The 22034-nt window shown below is 36.1% G+C and overlaps 1 protein-coding gene across 3 annotated transcripts in view; it reads right to left on the reverse strand.

Annotated features, from left to right (window-relative positions):
• Positions 1-311: 311 nt before the first annotated feature.
• The window catches only part of LOC138329993 (zinc finger CCCH domain-containing protein 11A-like), a 33028-nt gene continuing 11305 nt past the window's right edge, over positions 312-22034 (reverse strand). For all 3 annotated transcript variants that reach the window (XM_069277314.1, XM_069277313.1, XM_069277312.1), the window contains exons 6-19: positions 19361-19870; positions 18742-18873; positions 18028-18351; positions 17535-17783; positions 16915-16971; positions 16687-16746; positions 16383-16430; positions 14711-15091; positions 14182-14256; positions 8259-8354; positions 7955-8013; positions 7134-7305; positions 6190-6628; positions 312-3412 (exon numbers count right to left, since the gene is read on the reverse strand). In XM_069277314.1, the coding sequence (XP_069133415.1) occupies positions 3280-3412; positions 6190-6628; positions 7134-7305; positions 7955-8013; positions 8259-8354; positions 14182-14256; positions 14711-15091; positions 16383-16430; positions 16687-16746; positions 16915-16971; positions 17535-17783; positions 18028-18351; positions 18742-18873; positions 19361-19870 (2735 nt within the window). In that variant the 3' untranslated portion in view covers positions 312-3279. The remainder of the gene's footprint in view (positions 3413-6189; positions 6629-7133; positions 7306-7954; positions 8014-8258; positions 8355-14181; positions 14257-14710; positions 15092-16382; positions 16431-16686; positions 16747-16914; positions 16972-17534; positions 17784-18027; positions 18352-18741; positions 18874-19360; positions 19871-22034) is intronic.

Consider the following 22034-nt stretch of genomic DNA (forward strand, 5'->3'; position numbering starts at 1 on the left):
TTTTTCGGGTACTTGTGCCACTTCGAATGTCTTAATCAATTCTTCATGACAGAGATGATTGTTCTTTTTAATTACCCTAAAATTTTCAAGGAATCAAACCATTTGTAGTATCACTATGCTTTGTATGATTAAGTTCATCTTGCAAAGTAGTCAATAGACCGACCATATGCCACTTGCTAACTAGTCGAGAGAAGTTGGATCTGGGTGTCAGCTTCATTAGGCATTCTGAATTGTCTTCTGGTTAGGTGGATTTTAATGTAACTGCAAATTCCATGTGTAGAGCAAAGAAATTACATGTATCAACAAACATCTTTATTAGTCTTAGACTTTTATTTTTGGAGCTGACTGCAAAAATCAATGTATAACATTTTTCTAATATCAATCTAATCATAGAGAGAGTGTAGGTATTTACATCTCTCCCATGCTATTCAATCATTTAATTTTCAATCCTTTGTATATGACCACACACAATTCTCTCTTAAATTGATACCCCTTCATTAATTAATGAATACTCCTTCATAACTTTGTAAACAACAATATCTTGGTGATAACAATATACCGGTACAAATTTCCATCATTGATATATCTTCTTTCCTTTGCAAATACAATTTTTCTATCATTGATACACATTTATTCTCTTGCGAGTAGCAATGCAAAATTATTCTCTTGCGAGTAGCAATGCAAAATTCGTCACAAAACACATTCATCCTATTGTATATAAAAATACACAAATCACAGATAATTTATACTACATTACTGTAAACCAAATTTCTTTTGCTGCTAACCAATTTCAAAATTCTTTTATGACAAGAAAATATTAACATAATGTAATAAAGATCAATTGAAAAATCATTCAATATCTATAGCTAAGAAAAGTAAATTCATGATGTTAAAACTTTAACAACCGAAAATCACACCCAAAAGAAATAAGGTTTACAGTATAAAATCGGACATTTAAACATCGATTAAATTTTTATACATGTTGTTCATGTGCTACAGAAATAAACAAGAAATTATGTTAATGTTGCACCAGTTTTCAAAGCACTTGAAAGATATTTTTTTTTATATATTCAACAAATAAATAAACTGTACTACTATACTAAAAGTAGTTTGCATGTGAACTCTGTCGTAGCAAGTTAATTTTTAAATTTTATAATATATCTAGCCTTTGCATCAGTATGTTAGGAAAATCAACAAATCAAAATTCAAATGGTTGAATGCAAGATAATGATATTTCCAAATTGGGTTTACAAGCTGTATCAAATGCTCAGGTCTAAGACATTTATTACATTTCATAACCCCAAGAATGAAATACCAATATCTCATATTCCCATACATAGAGGAAACAGTACACTTCAAACACCTACAAGCAGTGCTCCGTACAATGTCCTAGTCTGCTAAACCTGCCTTTATCATTAGGTTTTGTTTGCCTAATATGTAAACTTTTCTAAACAATCAGACTCCGTGATTTAAACCCTGACCTCCTTTATAAAGCCCATGTTGATAAATGTGATGCCACTGATTTGTATTAAAACACACAGCAATAACTTCATCTGTCTCTGGTAGATCTGAACAGTCGAAATAACTTGCCACAGAAAACCTTTGTTCTTTGTAGTTTTAACAGATTTCAAATTCTTGCCAATGAACAACTTGATTATAGTAATACTGCAGTTATATTATTTTTCTCAATTCATCTTCTCTGTACATTGGAGATGGGGCTGGACCTTGCTACAATAAAAACCAAAAGTGACCACGGCAACCAAAGGTTGTTATGAACATACTCGGTCTGTTGATAGTTAATCAAAAGCCTTTAAACTTCTACTTACCTCCCTTCATCTGGTATCGGTATACTATTTGACCCCCCCCCCCCGCCCGCCCCCAAGGGTAATAAATCTCATAATTTTAACAGATACGAGTACTTACCTGATCTTACCTAACTCAAACACTTATAAAACATTCTATCTTGTACACCTTGATCTGTTTTTGAAGTTTATGTAGGTTTGTTGTATATAATATGGAGACTTGTTTCAGCATTTTAAAATTAAACCTTCTTTATTTGAACTTGTATAACTCAAAGACATCTCTAATTCGAAATAGATATTGGTCCTATCCAAACTTAAGACTTTGCATTCTTGTTTGCCTAACTGTCATTTAACTCAAATACTATGGTAAATTGATAACTGAACGTTGTAATTGGTCCCACCAACACTGAGGTTTGAGTGTACATACATGCAATATCAAATTCAAAACAACTTGTAGGACCACGAGCAGCTGTACAACATCTTAACCATTCATGTGCACACACCATATTACAATTTTATACATTAATTGTAAACAAAGGATACAAACAAATTCTCATTTACATTTTAACCAGTAGACGTATGTAAAATCTTTCTTTCTTGATGATTTTACACTAATCTACTGGTTTTTTAAATAAGAATTGTAGTAATAAACACTGCGTCTGACCCAATGAGCGCCCCTTGCACTTCTGTTTTTCAGAAAACTAAAAAGATATATTATTGGGACCAAATTCGGACCTTCCACAAAATCATGGCACAAAACACACTATAAAATATAAGAAATAAAATAAAGAAATTTGATCTATTAGTCTGCACTTAACAAAAGACTTAAATTGAAGGTAAGTGACCTTGAGGCCTAGTAAAGGGCGCTTATTGGGTTGAACACAGTTGATTGATGGGTAGTACAGCCAGACCCGACCCTCCTTTACACTCTTTTCTCTACTGAGATAGTGGATCACCTACAATATCATCATATCAAGAGAGGATCCTGTCATCTCTTGGAAACACTACCCAAAACATACACACTCACACAATTAAAATATACAAAAACAAATTCAATTCTTACACAAGTTCATATCCGCACATCATTACAATCATTCCTAAATTTGATACAACATTTCAGATAAGCAATTTCATGATACCATTCATATTTTTTTTTTTACTTCACTTGATTATGTACATAGCACAAATACAGAAATCACCTTCAAATCTAAGTCGTATGATGTTGATTTAATAAAACTTGTAGTTTTATCCTCTTTGTAATTGAGACTTCATTTTTAAAGTAAAAATAATGATTTCAAATCACATGACAAAAAGATAAACATTGTATAGAAAATACCAGTGTACTACCAATGAAGGGGTATCATCATGTATTAATTAGATTTCACATCAGTTTAACTTTTTTTTAAAGATTTTTCTAGCTCCAGTTTATCATAAATGCAAGTGTTCATTATCTTTTACTTTCTTGTACAATAGTGTCCTATGCAAGAAGCTCATCAATTTCCCTTAGCAAATCATCATCATTGGTTTCTTCTTCATCAATATCCCCATCCAGGTCGCCAATGTCAATGTCTAGCCAGCTGTCATTATGGGTTGTCCTTTTAGCTGGTGACCTGCATCACAAAATATAAATTAATGCTGGTAAAATAAATACAACATAGCAGTTAACATGTAGTGACCTAAAATCAGTCTGAATTTTCACTAAAATTCTGACTTCACAATTACATTTCGCTTTAGCAAGGTCTGTTATTTTACTTGATTTCAGTTGACTGGTATAGTTGTGTTATTTTACTTGGTTTCAGTTGACTGGTGTAGTTGTGTTATTTTACTAGGGCCGTTTTCGATTATGCGGTTTGACTGGTAGGACCTAGTTGTTCGTTTATTAATTAAAGACTGACCTTGTGATTTTATATTGTTTTCAGGCGAGCCTTGACAAAGCCCTCACAGGCCTGTATCCAAAAATGCAGGTCCGTCAGGATTTATACTGTGAAATCATTAATTTTCGTTGGGGTTTCATTTTCGTGGATTTCGTTTTTTGACCAAAATCAACGAATTTACATCCCCACGAAAATATATATACCTATACCAATGTCATGTAAGTTTATTCGTTCATACATTGTAGGATGATTATTACATCACTACATAAGGTCTATTTCGGGGACAAGCATGACAAGTTCAAAGTTGGAAAATATTGTTCAAACAAAGATGGTTTTCAGAATTTCATAGACTTCATCTACATGTACCAACAAATGATTGATTGAGTATATCATGACTCTATCAATGTGACATGATAATTGTTTGTTGGACACATCTGTAAAAACACTGGCTGCGCATGAGTACCGACTCTAGCTTGTAATTGTAACTGTGTTGTGTGGTAGAGCTTAGTTCCGCTTGAGAGATCAAATAATACAGGTGACAGTGTCGACTGTGTATTTTAACGGTAATGTGTAAGGTCTTCTCCACGAATTTAAGTGCCAACGAAATTGTAAAATTTTAGAATCCACGAAAATTGAGCCCAACGAAAATAAATGATTTCACAGTACTTGGAATAATGACTTTAACCAACGTTCGAACCGGTTGTTCCGAATATACGAAAACGACCCTAATTTCAGTTGACTGGTGTAGTTGTGTTATTTTACTTGGTTTCAGTTGACTGGTGTAGTTGTCTTATTTTACTTGGTTTCAGTTGACTGGTATAGTTGTGTTATTTTACTTGATGTCAGTAGACTGGTGTAGTTGTCTTATTTTACTTTGTTTCAGTTGACTGGTATAGTTGTCTTATTTTACTTGGTTTCAGTTGACTGGTATAGTTGCGTTATTTTACTTTGTTTCAGTTGACTGGTATAGTTGTCTTATTTTACTTGGTTTCAGTTGACTGGTGTTGTTGTGTTATTTTACTTGGTTTCAGTTGACTGGTGTAGTTGTGGTGTAGTTGTCTTATTTTACTTGGTTTCAGTTGACTGGTATAGTTGTGTTATTTTACTTGATGTCAGTAGACTGGTGTAGTTGTCTTATTTTACCAGGTTTCAGTTGACTGGTATAGTTGTGTTATTTTACTTTGTTTCAGTTGACTGGTGTAGTTGTCTTATTTTACTTGGTTTCAGTTGACTGGTATAGTTGTGTTATTTTACTTGATGTCAGTAGACTGGTGTAGTTGTCTTATTTTACTTGATGTCAGTAGACTGGTGTTGTTGTGTTATTTTACTTGGTTTCAGTTGACTGGTGTAGTTGTCTTATTTTACTTTGTTTCAGTTGACTGGTATAGTTGTGTTATTTTACTTGATTTCAGTTGACTGGTGTAGTTGTCTTATTTTACTTGATGTCAGTAGACTGGTGTTGTTGTGTTATTTTACTTGGTTTCAGTTGACTGGTGTAGTTGTCTTATTTTACTTTGTTTCAGTTGACTGGTATAGTTGTGTTATTTTACTTGATTTCAGTTGACTGGTGTTGTTGTCTTATTTTACCAGGTTTCAGCTGACTGGTGTCAGTTGACTGGTGTAGTTGTCTTATTTTACTTTGTTTCAGTTGACTGGTATAGTTGTGTTATTTTACTTGATTTCAGTTGACTGGTGTTGTTGTCTTATTTTACCAGGTTTCAGTTGACTGGTGTTGTTGTCTTATTTTACTTGATTTCAGTTGACTGGTGTAGTTGTGTTATTTTACTTTGTTTCAGTTGACTGGTGTAGTTGTGTTATTTTACTTGGTTTCAGTTGACTGGTGTAGTTGTCTTATTTTACTTGGTTTCAGTAGACTGGTGTAGTTGTGTTATTTTACTTGGTTTCAGTTGACTGGTGTAGTTGTGTTATTTTACTTTGTTTCAGTTGACTGGTGTAGTTGTGTTATTTTACCAGGTTTCAGTTGACTGGTATAGTTGTGTTATTTTACTTGATTTCAGTTGACTGGTGTAGTTGTGTTATTTTACTTGATGTCAGTAGACTGGTGTTGTTGTGTTATTTTACTTTGTTTCAGTTGACTGGTATAGTTGTGTTATTTTACTTGGTTTCAGTTGACTGGTGTAGTTGTGTTATTTTACTTGATTTCAGTTGACTGGTGTTGTTGTGTTATTTTACTTGATGTCAGTAGACTGGTGTAGTTGTCTTATTTTACTTTATTTCAGTTGACTGGTGTAGTTGTCTTATTTTACTTGACTCATACCACTTTGAAGCTTAGTTGACCAGAGCTTTGATAGACCTTATCAAACCAGAGCTTTGATAGACCTTATCAAACCCGATTTTATTATATTTCATTTTTTTGTTGTTGTTGACAATAGTTTGATATATTATACTTGACAAATTTTTACAATGTTTTTAAATGCAGATTGAAGTTTTTTTATACTTAAACTGACTCAAGTTTAAATATTTCAGCTAGCCTCATCATTAAAATCACTTACACTTTCTTTTCTTCCTGCTGCACCTCACTGGCGATGGTCTCGACAGAATCTTTTTGATCACTTGGCAAGGCTTCCACACAAATTTGGTCCTGTGTGTTGGACAGTCCAACAAACAAGTCTTTGGTGGACCTTACCTCTAGCACTGTGCTTTTATTTGTGGAGTTTTGAGGTAAAATAGAACACTGATTGTCTTGTTCAGAAACACTGATATTGTCAGTGGGTGTATCGGATAAATGTTCTGTTGAGATCAGATTGGTAGGCTCCTTTTCGATAAATGGCAAACTTTGTGAGCTGGGTGTAGAAATTATGGGATTAGAAAATGAAGATGAAGCTGGCAAATGTTTTGATGGTGATGTTGATAATGATGAAGATACAGAATTGGACACAGATAAAGGAGATCGTCCTGGTAATCTTGATTTTGGTGAAGTCTCCCCCAAGTCTGCAAGTAAAACAGATATAAGTTTACATAGTGCTGTGCAAAATGTAAGAATAAAACGGATACACATGTAATGTAGGTACTGTATATATATTTGATTTATTTATATATTGTATATATATATATGTACATTACAACCCAATTGAAAATGTCTTGAACATTGACATATGTATATTACAAACCAACTGAGTTGGAATGATCTTCCAAATGAACAATCTTTGATACACAATTGTTTTTGGTTTTATTAGTTTACAGCTGGTGTCATTTAAAGATATGCCAGATTTGTTTGTGGAGGAAAGTCAGAGTACTCGGAGAAAAACCACTGACCAGCGGTCAGTACCCGGCAATGGCCTAATATAAGATTAAAACTTGCAACCCAGAGTTGGTAGGCTTGTGGTAATATGTTGGGACATCTTATCAACTTAGTCACTGCAGGCCCTCTTTGATACACAAATATTGTAAAACATTAAATCCTATGTCATACTTTAGGACAGTAGTTATTTCATACCTTCTTCACCAATAGCAAACTTGACAGGAGCATATGTTGTCTTGCTGGGAGAACTATCTAATGATGACATGTGTTTTTGTTCCTCAACTCTTTTTTTCTGTCGTTCTCTTTTTTCAGCCATTATCTCACTAAATGTTTTCGCTTCTTTTGGTTTTATTTGCTCTTTGAACAACTGTAAACAATTCATAATTCATTAATTTTAACAAGAGCTGTTGGAGAACAGCAAAGCTCGCCTATTCAGAAGAAGTTGATGTTCAAGTATTTACTATTTAAACATGGAAATATGACAAATTAACAGACTCAAAAACCCCCTAAAAGGCCCCAAATTGGTTGTATTATCACGTTCAGCATCCATACACATTAGGAAAATAAAATCATAAACATTTATGATGACTTATGCTTAAACAATCGACAAATTAGAAACTTGCTCAAAAACTTTAACATGGAAATATGACAAATTAACAGACTCAAAAACCCCCTAAAGGGCCCCAAATTGGTTGTATTATCACGTTCAGCATCCATACACATTAGGAAAATAAAATCATAAACATTTATGATGACTTAAGCTTAAACAATTGACGAAACAGAAACTTGCTCAAAAACTTTAACGTGAAATGGGACGCCAACGCTGACGCCGACGCCGGGGTGACAACATTAGCTCCCCCTATTCTTCGAATAGGCGAGCTAAAAAGTACAAAAAAACACAACCTTTGAACAATATGTTTTTTTTTTCATTATTTAGTTTCAGATTTTTCAATATGTATGATATTTTGACTGATTCAGATAAGGAAAATTTCTCCATAATTGAATTAAGAATTTACCTCAGTGTCTTTCTCCACAAGTCTCTTCTTAGATGTCTCCTCATCATCTGGTGCTGCAGCTGTGAAATAGATAAATGATCCAATATGTTGTATATAGTATTTCACAATGTAGGTATTTAAAATAATTCCTGAACTGTAATTATCCCATTAAGACCAGTTAAATGCTTACTTCTCTAAACAGGACAAGATGTGACACGACAGACGATAACAAGACAACCGTTTATTGTTTAAGAAAACGTTGACAATTTTTTTAAATTGAGAGTTACTGAGTACACTGAGTGTATTATCTGTATATATCACTTACTGCGTTTCTTTGCTGGAGGTACATATATCTGTATGGGCTTTCGCTGTCTCCTTGTGTCATCCTTAGCATCAGACTGAAGAGATTCCTCACCACCTCCTGTGTATATATAATAGATCAGTTAAGTAAACTTTAATACTAACTCATAATGAAATATACATCAGAATGACAGAACATTCTTTGTGTCATTCCTAAAATAAAAATTTACAATAAAATAGTCTTTTCTACCACTGCTAAGTTCATTATGATAATTGCAGTGAGAGAATGTATAGCATTGTTGGTGCAATCCAAACTGAATCACTCTATATCTGCCAAACTAGATCTGGTTTTCATAAATCAACCAATTTTTATGTGTGAGGTTAACACAGTCTCCTCCATCTGACAAATGACCAGACAGTATAAGACAACATTGTACATTGACAACAAGCTTCGATCTTCTGACTTTCATTTGGAAGACACATACTTAATGTACACTTTTAACACCTTAAGTATGTGTCTTCCAAATGAAAGTCAGAAGATCGAAGCTTGTTGTCAATGTCAGCACTGCTGGGTATGTACAACACTTAAGCATTGATGTCACTATTTTTTAATTTTATCGGGGTATGAAAAAAAATTTGTTTGCAAACTGTGTGAATCCGCATGCAAACAATTTTTTTTTCATAACCCGATAAAATTAAAAAATAGTGACATCAATACTTATAATTAATTTTATACTCTATTTGATAAAATGAAGTATGTTTAAATGTAGCATAAAGTGGTTTTTCAAAGGATTCTTTTTTTCCGAATCAATACGCAACGTCAACATCTCTATTGTGACGTCACGATAACGTCAGGGTTTCGCGCCATTCTCGATTTTTTTTCATAGTGGTATGCAAAAAAAATATTGGCCAATCAGAGAGCCAGATTTGGTATGAAAACAAAGAAAAATTAATTATTATGCTATAGTATTGTAATGGGTCGAAATAACTCCATCATGCTTCATATTACCTATACTTAGTCACATATGTGTGTTAGTCTATGTGCCATCTATAGCTACTCTCCATTAAAATATGGTCCTTACATTTTAGCATACCTATAATATACCCTCAAGACATATTTAAATGCTTCCATTTCAAAGGCTGGAACAGTTCATTATGAATGTTCAGGGGTGAATGAGATTTTAAAATATCCAAGGGATGAAAGGGCTTTGGTAGCCAAATGGTAAACGTCAAAGGTGTATGATTGGTTCTCCATCTTTCGGTCACAAGTACAGGCCCCATATGGGAGTTTGTCATGTTGTGATTGTAAATAGAGTGTTTTTTCTTATACTCTAAGCTAGTATATTATATGACTCTTTCATATGTACATATGTAGGATAGAACTATTCCACCCGAGGGTACAGAATTTTGGGTCAGAACCGAGGCTTGCCGAGGTTTCTGACCCAAAATTCTGTACCCGAGGGTGGAATAGTTCTATCCTACATAATTTACATATGAAAGAGTTATTTTCTCACATTGCTTGTCGAATTACTTGCACGAAAGGTGAGGCAGCTATTTTGTGACAAAATCTTAACTTCTTAAATAATCGATCGATTTTAAAAATAAGAACGCCATTCGAAAGAGCTCATCAAAGTTTGGTTTATATTGAAAATATAAACAAGAAATCTTAGGTAAAACGGTTTGAAATGCAAATTAAACAAATGAAATGGTAAATAAATCCGACAAATCAATCGAAATAGAAGAACAAGAGGCCCAAAGGGCCTTAACGGTCATCTGACTACCTTGACAATAGTAAAATTAATTATATATGGTGTCACTTTGTCAGGATCATGTCAGGATCATTTTCAATTTCTTTCAACAAATTTTATTTCAAACAAAGAGGCCCAAGGGCCTTTAAATATAGGAAATTAATTAGACATAGTGTCATGGTAGTCATCTTCGATTTGGGATCAACCAGAGATGTAACAATACTTTGTCTGGACCATGTCAGGATCATTTCATGCAAGTTTCAGCCAAATCCCTTCGGTAGAACTTGAGAATAAGTTCAAAATGTGTTTTCAAGATGGCGGCTGTGACGGCCATCTTGGATTTCGGATTGACCCGAAAAATAACAACACTTTGTCTGGACCATGTCAGGATCATTTCATGCAAGTTTCAGCGAAATTGCACCGGTAGAACTTGAGAAGAAGTTCAAAATGTGTTTTCAAGATGGAGACTGTGGCTGCCATCTTGGATTTCAGATCGACCCGAAAAATAACAACACTTTGTCGGGACCATGTCAGGATCATTTCATGCAAGTTTCAGCCAAATCGCACTGGTAGAACTTGAGAAGAAGTTCAAAATGTGTTTTCAAGATGGCGCCTGTGGCGGCCATCTTGGATTTCGGATCGACCTGAAAAATAACAACACTTTGTCGGGACCATGTCAGGATCATTTCATGCAAGTTTCAGCCAAATCGCACCGGTAGAACTTGAGAAGAAGTTCAAAATGTGTTTTCAAGATGGCGCCTGTGGCGGCCATCTTGGATTTCGGATCGACCCGAAAAATAACAACACTTTGTCTGGACCATGTCAGGATCATTTCATGCAAGTTTCAGCGAAATTGCACCGGTAGAACTTGAGAAGAAGTTTAAAATGTGTTTTCAAGATGGAGACTGTGGCTGCCATCTTGGATTTCAGATCGACCCCGAAAAATAACAACACTTTGTCGGGACCATGTCAGGATCATTTCATGCAAGTTTCAGCCAAATCGCACTGGTAGAACTTGAGAAAAATCAAAATGTGTTTTCAAGATGGCGCCTGTGGCGGCCATCTTGGATTTCGGATCGACCCGAATAATAACAACACTTTGTCGGGACCATGTCAGGATCATTTCATGCAAGTTTCAGCCAAATCGCACCGGTAGAACTTGAGAAGAAGTTTAAAATGTGTTTTCAAGATGGCGGCTGTGGCGGCCATCTTGGATTTCGGATCGACCCGAAAAATAACAACACTTTGTCGGGACCATGTCAGGATCATTTCATGCAAGTTTCAGCCAAATCGCACCGGTAGAACTTGAGAAGAAGTTTAAAATGTGTTTTCAAGATGGCGGCTGTGGCGGCCATCTTGGATTTCGGATCGACCCGAAAAATAACAACACTTTGTCGGGACCATGTCAGGATCATTTCATGCAAGTTTCAGCCAAATCGCACCGGTAGAACTTGAGAAGAAGTTCAAAATGTGTTTTCAAGATGGCGCCTTTGGCGGCCATCTTGGATTTCGGATCGACCCGAAAAATAACAACACTTTGTCGGGACCATGTCAGGATCATTTCATGCAAGTTTCAGCCAAATCGCACCGGTAGAACTTGAGAAGAAGTTTAAAATGTGTTTTCAAGATGGCGGCTGTGGCGGCCATCTTGGATTTCGGATCGACCCGAAAAATAACAACACTTTGTCGGGACCATGTCAGGATCATTTCATGCAAGTTTCAGCCAAATCGCACCGGTAGAACTTGAGAAGAAGTTTAAAATGTGTTTTCAAGATGGCGGCTGTGGCGGCCATCTTGGATTTCGGATCGACCCGAAAAATAACAACACTTTGTCGGGACCATGTCAGGATCATTTCATGCAAGTTTCAGCCAAATCGCACCGGTAGAACTTGAGAAGAAGTTCAAAATGTGTTTTCAAGATGGCCCCTTTGGCGGCCATCTTGGATTTCGGATCGACCCGAAAAATAACAACACTTTGTCGGGACCATGTCAGGATCATTTCATGCAAGTTTCAGCCAAATCGCACCGGTAGAACTTGAGAAGAAGTTCAAAATGTGTTTTCAAGATGGCGGCTGTGGCGGCCATCTGGATTTCGGATTGACCCGAAAAATAACAACACTTTGTCGGGACCATGTCAGGATCATTTCATGCAAGTTTCAGCCAAATCGCACTGGTAGAACTTGAGAAGAAGTTCAAAATGTGTTTTCAAGATGGCGGCTGTGGCGGCCATCTTGGATTTCGGATCGACCCGAAAAATAACAACACTTTGTCGGGACCATGTCAGGATCATTTCATGCAAGTTTCAGCCAAATCGCACCGGTAGAACTTGAGAAGAAGTTCAAAATGTGTTTTCAAGATGGCAGCTGTGGCGGCCATCTTGGATTTCGGATCGACCCGAAAAATAACAACACTTTGTCGGACCATGTCAGGATCATTTCATGCAAGTTTCAGCCAAATCGCACCGGTAGAACTTGAGAAGAAGTTTAAAATGTGTTTTCAAGATGGCGGCTGTGGCAGCCATCTTGGATTTCGGATCGACCCGAAAAATAACAACACTTTGTCGGGACCATGTCAGGATCATTTCATGCAAGTTTCAGCCAAATCGCACCGGTAGAACTTGAGAAGAAGTTCAAAATGTGTTTTCAAGATGGCGCCTTTGGCGGCCATCTTGGATTTCGGATCGACCCGAAAAATAACAACACTTTGTCGGGACCATGTCAGGATCATTTCATGCAAGTTTCAGCCAAATCGCACCGGTAGAACTTGAGAAGAAGTTTAAAATGTGTTTTCAAGATGGCGGCTGTGGCGGCCATCTTGGATTTCGGATCGACCCGAAAAATAACAACACTTTGTCGGGACCATGTCAGGATCATTTCATGCAAGTTTCAGCCAAATCGCACCGGTAGAACTTGAGAAGAAGTTTAAAATGTGTTTTCAAGATGGCGGCTGTGGCGGCCATCTTGGATTTCGGATCGACCCGAAAAATAACAACACTTTGTCGGGACCATGTCAGGATCATTTCATGCAAGTTTCAGCCAAATCGCACCGGTAGAACTTGAGAAGAAGTTTAAAATGTGTTTTCAAGATGGCGGCTGTGGCGGCCATCTTGGATTTCGGATCGACCCGAAAAATAACAACACTTTGTCGGGACCATGTCAGGATCATTTCATGCAAGTTTCAGCCAAATCGCACCGGTAGAACTTGAGAAGAAGTTCAAAATGTGTTTTCAAGATGGCGCCTTTGGCGGCCATCTTGGATTTCGGATCGACCCGAAAAATAACAACACTTTGTCGGGACCATGTCAGGATCATTTCATGCAAGTTTCAGCCAAATCGCACCGGTAGAACTTGAGAAGAAGTTTAAAATGTGTTTTCAAGATGGCGGCTGTGGCGGCCATCTTGGATTTCGGATCGACCCGAAAAATAACAACACTTTGTCGGGACCATGTCAGGATCATTTCATGCAAGTTTCAGCCAAATCGCACCGGTAGAACTTGAGAAGAAGTTCAAAATGTGTTTTCAAGATGGCGCCTTTGGCGGCCATCTTGGATTTCGGATTGACCCGAAAAATAACAACACTTTGTCGGGACCATGTCAGGATCATTTCATGCAAGTTTCAGCCAAATCGCACCGGTAGAACTTGAGAAGAAGTTTAAAATGTGTTTTCAAGATGGCGGCTGTGGCGGCCATCTTGGATTTCGGATCGACCCGAAAAATATAAACACTTTGTCGGGACCATCTCAGGATCATTTCAGGTAAGTTTCAGCTCAATCCCACTGGTCAAACTTGAGAAGAAGTTCAAAATGTGAAAAGTTAACGCACGGCGGACGGCGCACTGCGCACGGCGGACGGCGCGGCACGGCACGGCGGACGGCGCACGACGCACGGACGGACGAAACATGATGACTATAGGTCATCCTGACCCTTTGGGTCAGATGACCTAAAAATGACGTCAACTTTGGCTGACATGACGTCATCTCATTGTTTTTTTCAATTGTGACGTCACAGCTATGTAAGATAGATTTATCTTACATAGCTGTCTTTCATGGGACAACTCTATCTTACATGGTTATCTATGTGAGAAAGTAGCTTTCCTCCATTTCTAAACTAAGACACATTCTAAAATAACCTAGATTATTAATAGAATTTACTGTAAAATCAAATCAAAGCAAACTACACCAGATAATATTTCTGTTCTTACCCGTTGTTAGTTTCTGCCCAACCCTTGCTCTAACTGCTTCTAGACTAACAGCTTTCTTCACTGATGTAGATGAATCTAAAACCAAAATACCAATGAATCAAAGTTACGTTTGTAGACTAACCTAACTATATTTGTTTTGTGAAACTGAAGTGAAACTGAATCACAGGTACCATTCTCAATTAATTTATAAAAGGATGAATGTTAAGACTTTGCTTGCAATAATTATATTTATCAACTTGGGGTTTAGCCCTTCAGCTACTGCAGTAAAAAACCTATGCTTTATTCAAAATTGCTTTCCAATCACTCAAAGATGTTTCAGACTTATATAACCAGGAAAAATAATAATTCAAGGACTCACAAAGTAATTGACAAAGATTACTGAACTGTTCATGTTGTGACAATTTCAAAAGAAAACAGACTTGCCAATGGACACTTGTGGCTATTACTCTATAAGACATACTGATATACACATGGAACTAGACATAAGTAGACACTTTAGGCCATATTCATGGTAAGATAATACACTTACCAGAGTCAGCATCCTCATCTGCTGAGACCACAGGTGTCTTTCTCCAGCCAAGCCGGCGTTTTAGTTTGGGTTCTGTACTCCCTGTGTCCCCTGAAGATCCGACCGTCCCTGGTATCCCTAATCTGCTGCGTATACCGCCTAAGCTAGGTCTAACACTGTCACCCGACTCTTTAGGTTTACTGTCCCATGCCCGTCTGCTCCATACATTTGTTGTGGATTTGGCCTTAGGAGCACTGACCACTGGCTTGATCACTGGTTGAATGTCTGGCTCGAGTCTTTTCTCTTCCTGTTTCTTCTCTAGTTTTGGTTTCTTTACCTCCACAATGACTGGCTTTATGATATCCATAGATTTTTTGTGACTAGAAAATACTGGCAGTGGAGCTGAAATTCAATTGAAAATCAATACTATATGGTACAACCAGTTACACAAGAAGAAGAGAGTTAATAGTCTCAGGCTAATGGTGTGACATCACCAACAGTGAGTTAATGGTGAGCTTGTGCTTTGATAAACACAGAGTGATGATATTTGACTTGAGTTACATTAAATCATCATCATAGGAAGATATTTTACTACTATAACTGGCTGTTTGTGCCTACTGGACATTTCCCATCAAACACTTATTAGCTACATCACCTACATGTAAAGTAGATACACGTGTTATCATCACACATTGGCTTCATGAAAATGACATACATGTTAAGAAGATTATTCTGTGGAATTTCCATCCCCCTCTTTCAGGACATATTGTAGGTAAACATTATTGAGGTTAGGTTTAACCTTGGTTGAAACATGTCTTGGCAATCGAACTTGGCCAAGCTCTTAAGGCATATGACCTTGTAACCAAGTTTAAAGAAAATTGGTAAATATTTATAAGAGGTAAATCTGTATTGCAGGGAAATGGCAGAAAATGACTTTTTTATCAAATTAAAGGGCCATAACTCTGCTAATTAATATCTGCCAAAAGTGGCGATTGAACTTGGCTAAGCCCTTAAGGCATTTAACTTTATTACCTAGTTTTAACAATATTATTTTTAACATTTGTTAGTTATTACTGCAGAAAAATAACATTTGTAGTATATTAAAGGGCCATAACTCTGATAAATAGCATCCACTGAAAGATTTGATTGAACCTGGCCAGGCACTTAAGGCATTCAACCTTGTTACCAAGTTTGAAGAAAATTGGTTTATATTTATAACAGTTATTGTACGGAAGTGGCAGAAACTGACTTTTTTATTTAAGCAAAGGGCCATAACTCCACTAAATAAGGTCCGTTGAAAGTCCCGATCGAAGTTGGTCGAGTCCTTAATTAATGCATTTAACCTTGTTACTTTAAGTTGAAGAAAATTGGTTTACATTTGTAACACTTATTGCACTGAAATGGCAGAAAATGATGTTTTTAGTAATTCAAAGGGTCATAACTCCACTAAATAAGGTCCATCAAAAGTCGCGATTGAACTTGGCCGAGCCCTTAAGGCATTTAACCTTGTCACCAAGTTTGAAGAAAACCGGTTTACATTTGTTACAGTTATTGCACGGAAAAACAAAGTGTTACAGACAGACGGACGGACAGACAGATGGACAAACCCAAATTAATATCCCCTGTTTCGGAGAAAGCGGGGGATATTAACTGGTGGAAATTCAAAATAAAACATCTAAATGAAATAGAGTACCTGGGTCATCATCTTCCAGAATCACTCTCCTCTTACGCTTGGGCTTTTCTGTAAAACAATCATACATCAAATTACCTGTAAATTATACCAAAATGCTTCATGATAACTTCTGCTTTCACATTCATTTTCTAGAAAAATAGAATAACTGTGAAAATATTGGTAAAATACGGACATTAAAAATACTGCAATTTTCAATGCTTTCTTCAAATAATTCAAGATCGAAATGATAATAATCAAGAGATAAATATATCAAGGATTCTTTTGGCATGAGATTAACATAGAGTAAAATAGACCATCTACTCACCTTTTTCTTCCTTGGGCTCAACAACAAATGTTTTCTTGATAGTAACCTGTTGTACAACTTCTGAAAAACGGTGAGTGAACATTTGTTTATTTAGAGGAAAGAAATCACAAAAATAAATGTACACATCTATATATTTGAACTTTTGAATCACAAAATTATAAATATATGTATACTACAGTATATGAAAAATAATAGACAATTTTAATGACCAAAGCAAAAGAAACTTACTTGCTTTGACTGGTTGTACAGGAATGGATTTCTTGACAGTGAAGTTTTCCACAGAATCTAGAAGATACATATCAAAGTTAAGAATCGAACACATAAACTGTTTTACTTTTAGGAACAATGAACATGAAACAAAGAGTAGTTTTGAGAAAAAATGTTTACCTGCTCTATTTGAGGCAAAACATGCAGATTTGTGGAAATGCACTTAAAATAATATCAGATGACATTATAATACTGATAAAGTGTGTGTATTGGAGATCTTAAAACCACATGGGTAAAGTACTATTTACCGTCAATTAGTCCCATCTTCCGGTGATTGTGGTGTCATCATTTGACATGACTTTTTTATGTCATAATCACTTGAAGATGGAACTAATTGACCACCTTCTTGATCCCTCTGCCGATATATCTTATCATTATGAAATATCTACAGGACGTTGAAAACCTCCGCCTTCAATTCAATTAAAGTATGTTCAAGTGCACAGAAGAAGTGATATATAGACATACAAAATATTTGAATTTGTGTAAATAGCGCTAATACTACCGGTAAGTCTGCTCTTTTGTTTTGAGAAATTGGAGTCCGCTACCAATGCCCTATAGGCAAAATTAATTATTTTAAATACCTGACTTCCTGATTGCCCTTCTTGTATCAAAAACTATCTTCACTGGTGGCACCTCCTCTTCCTCCTCCTCCTCTGAAAGTTCCCCCTCTCCTAACTCTATGTCCACCTCCTCTCCAAGGTCTTCTTCTTCCTGAACTTCTTTGTTCCCTTCTTCAGATGAACTTTCCTCTCCTGCCGATTCCTCCTCCTCCTCCTCGCTATCTTCATCCTCACTGTCTGGTTTCTTCTTAACCACCACCGATTCCATTGCTATTAAAATCAACATTCAAATTTCTGAATACCAGAATATGTATTATATGAAAAAACAAAAAATTTATCTAGCTTTTGAAGTACAGAGAAAGAAACTGGATATGTAGCTGAATTCTAAATTGACATATAATGTACTTCAAATTAATAGGGCTTTTCTTTGTTTGCTAAAGAGAGTTAATCTAATTGCCTGTTGACAGGCCTGTTTGGAAATTATTTTCTGGACATTTTCATCGACATAATATACCTTTCAGTGCTCTTGCTTTCCTCTTGGCGGCAATGATCTGTCTACGTTTATTTTCTCTCTCCTGCTCTAGTTTAAGTCGTCTGATCCTTTCCTCTCTCTCCTTGTTTCGGGCCTGTGAGTTGCGCTCCTCTACACTTCTCTTCCTATCTAGTGATGTACGTTTTACAGTCCCTATGCGCTTGTGTACAGGTAATTTCTCACCAGAGATTCTCTCCACTTTATTTTTCTTACTTTTCTCTTCACCAGAGAACCGATTTCTACCCTCATCACTCGAGGAGCGCTTTCTTCTTTTAGCAGGCTCTTCCTTCTTTGGTGGTTGATCTTCTGTAAAATTCAATGAGTTCCACTGGTATTAAAAGTCATAAATCAAAATGTGTATGTATATATCATTGAATGAAATGAATATTTTGTCCGTCTTTCTTAAATAATAGTGACATGGTTAAACTTTGATCTTTAAACTGGAATATTAACGTCAGGCTAGCATTTTTGATAAGAATGCTGTAATAGGAATCTGAGCTTCATAATAGTACCGGTAACACTAACATTTAGTTTGACCTTGGTACATGAGCTGCAATTTCAATCAAGTTCTTTGGCTAGGAAAATATGCACAAGATTGATACATTTATCTTACTTGCTTTTGACAACCCACTGAAAAATTGTGCCTTTATTTCTGAAATCTATCCTTTTATTTTCCATTAAAAAGAGTTAACTCACTTGTCCTAACTATGCGACCACTTTTCAGTTCAATAATACCCATGGATCGCAGTGCTCTTTCCCGTAAGGTTTGCTCCAAACTTTTTATACCCAAATCCTCATCTGAATTCTCTTCGTCTGAAGATTTTACTTCTGAAATTTTAATGGTGACCATCTTATAACTTATCATAATAAGATGTAAACAATCTAAGATGTAAACAATCTTATAATAATATGCTCATTATGAATTTATTTTGTATTTACCAAACAAAAGCTTAACTTTGTTAAGAAATACAATGAAGCATTTCATTTAATGTAAGTAAAATGCAACAAAATACAAGTAGATCATGTGTCACAGGAGAGACTCACACATACATTACAACATTATTCAAGATATTGGAACCAGTCTCAATAACAGAAATCAAATTCCACCATTATCCCATTAAAATAATAGATGTAACCTGACTTGTTTATAGCTGAGGTCAAAATAAGTATTAGGATTATATCTCGTTTACAAAATAATTAGGAAAGGTCTGGTACATAACTAATTTTTTTATTAAGGTCATTAAATACAATGTACATCTATGTAATGGTGAGATTATTAACTAGCCTATATTCGCAATAGAAATCAGAGATATACCTTCTTTTTTTTCTTCATTTTTTTTCTTCAGTGATATAACTTTAGGTTCTATAGGATCTTCTTTGTTAACACCAGGAGTCGACTCCTCTGGTCTTGACTGCGTATGTGACGCTGCATGTTTAGAGCGTTCCTTAGCCACTGCCAGAGCTTTCCTTGCACGATTTTGTTGAGGCGTTCCTGATCGTTTATCCGGCTGTTTTGAGGGAGCTGATGATTGCTCTCCACTTTTTTTCACAGACAATCTTCTCACTTTACCATCAGTTGGTGATTTTGATGGCCGTGAGGTGTCTTTACCAGGGTTTGGTGCTGTATGTTTCGGCACTGTTGATATTTTGTTGGACTGATGTGTTGATGACGGGGCCACAGTTCCAGAATCTGATGTTGGTGCCGAATTATTTTCTTCAAATGTCAAATCCTTCCTACTTGCTACATCGATAATGTTGGACATGGATACTGATTTTTGGGTAACATTTTTTACTGGTGAACTAAAAGGACTATCAAAATCAGAATCTGAAAATGAGAAAAGTATTAATTATGCTATTGAAATTATTTCCCCTAAAAAATGTCTTTTAAGTTCAATAATATGAACTTGACAAATTATTTGTTTGTGTTATAAAAACAGTTATGCTAGTTATTGCTAAACAATGTATTGGAGGTCATCATAGTTGAGCTGAATTACAAATCTAATTTTAATTAGAATTTCAGTCGTAAGACAAGAAGGCGTGACAAACAAGTAACTGACTTATTACAAAATTTTAACTAACTGTGGAAAATAAACCAGTAACTGACTTATTACCAGATTTTACCTTAGTGTGGACAATAGACCAGTATCTGACTTATTACCAGATTTTACCTTAGTGTGGTAGTGTGGACAATAGACCAGTAACTGACTTATTACCAGATTTTACCTTAGTGTGGACAATAGACCAGTAACTGACTTATTACCAGATTTTACCTTAGTGTGGACAATAGACCAGTAACTGACTTATTACCAGATTTTACCTTAGTGTGGACAATAGACCAGTAACTGACTTATATTACCAGATTTTACCTTAGTGTGGACAATAGACCAGTAACTGACTATCACCAGATTTTACCTTAGTGTGGACAATAGACCAGTAACTGACTTATTACATACCAGATTTTACCTTAGTGTGGACAATAGACCAGTAACTGACTTATTACCAGATTTTACTTAGTGTGGACAATAGACCAGTAACTGACTTATCACCAGATTTTACCTTAGTGTGGACAATAGACCAGTAACTGACTTATTACCAGATTTTACCTTAGTGTGGACAATAGACCAGTAACTGACTTATTACCAGATTTTACCTTAGTGTGGACAATAAACCAGTAACTGACTTATTACCAGATTTTACCTTAGTGTGGACAATAGACCAGTAACTGACTTATTACCAGATTTTACCTTAGTGTGGACAATAGACCAGTAACTGACTTACAGATTTTATGGACATAACCAGTAACTGACTTATTACCAGATTTTACCTTAGTGTGGACAATAGACCAGTAACTGACTTATTACCAGATTTTACCTTAGTGTGGACAATAGACCAGTAACTGACTTATTACCAGATTTTACCTTAGTGTGGACAATAGACCAGTAACTGACTTATTACCAGATTTTACCTTAGTGTGGACAATAGACCAGTAACTGACTTATTACCAGATTTTACCTTAGTGTGGACAATAGACCAGTAACTGACCTATCACCAGATTTTACCTTAGTGTGGACAATAGACCAATTAACTGACCTATCACCAGATTTTACCTTAGTGTGGACAATAGACCAGTAACTAACTTATTACCAGATTTTACCTTAGTGTGGACAATAGACCAGTAACTGACTTATTACCAGATTTTACCTTAGTGTGGACAATAGACCAGTAACTGACTTATTACCAGATTTTACCTTAGTGTGGACAATAGACCAGTAACTGACTTATTACCAGATTTTACCTTAGTGTGGACAATAGACCATTAACTGACCTTATTACCAGATTTTACCTTAGTGTGGACAATAGACCAGTAACTGACTTATTACCAGATTTTTACCTTTAGTGTGGACAATAGACCAGTAACTGACCTATTACCAGATTTTACCTTAGTGTGGACAATAGACCAGTAACTGACTTATTACCAGATTTTACTTAGTGTGGACAATAGACCAGTAACTAACTTATTACCAGATTTTACCTTAGTGTGGACAATAGACCAGTAACTGACTTATGTACCAGACTTTTACCATTTTTCAGTGTGGACAATAGACCAGTAACTGACTTATTACCAGATTTTACCTTAGTGTGGACAATAGACCAGTAACTGACTTATTACCAGATTTTTCCTTAGTGTGGACAATAGACCAGTAACTGACTTATTACCAGATTTTACCTTAGTGTGGACAATAGACCAGTAACTGACTTATTACCAGATTTTACCTTAGTGTGGACAATAGACCAGTAACTGACTTATTACCAGATTTTACCTTTAGTAGTGTGGACAATAAACAAGTAACTGACTTATTACCAGATTTTACCTTAGTGTGGACAATAGACCAGTGACTGACTTATTACCAGATTTTACCTTAGTGTGGACAATAGACCAGTAACTGACTTATTACCAGATTTTACCTTAGTGTGGACAATAGACCAGT

Source organism: Argopecten irradians, chromosome 8, assembly GCF_041381155.1.
Source record: "Argopecten irradians isolate NY chromosome 8, Ai_NY, whole genome shotgun sequence".
Lineage (NCBI taxonomy): Eukaryota > Metazoa > Mollusca > Bivalvia > Pectinida > Pectinidae > Argopecten > Argopecten irradians.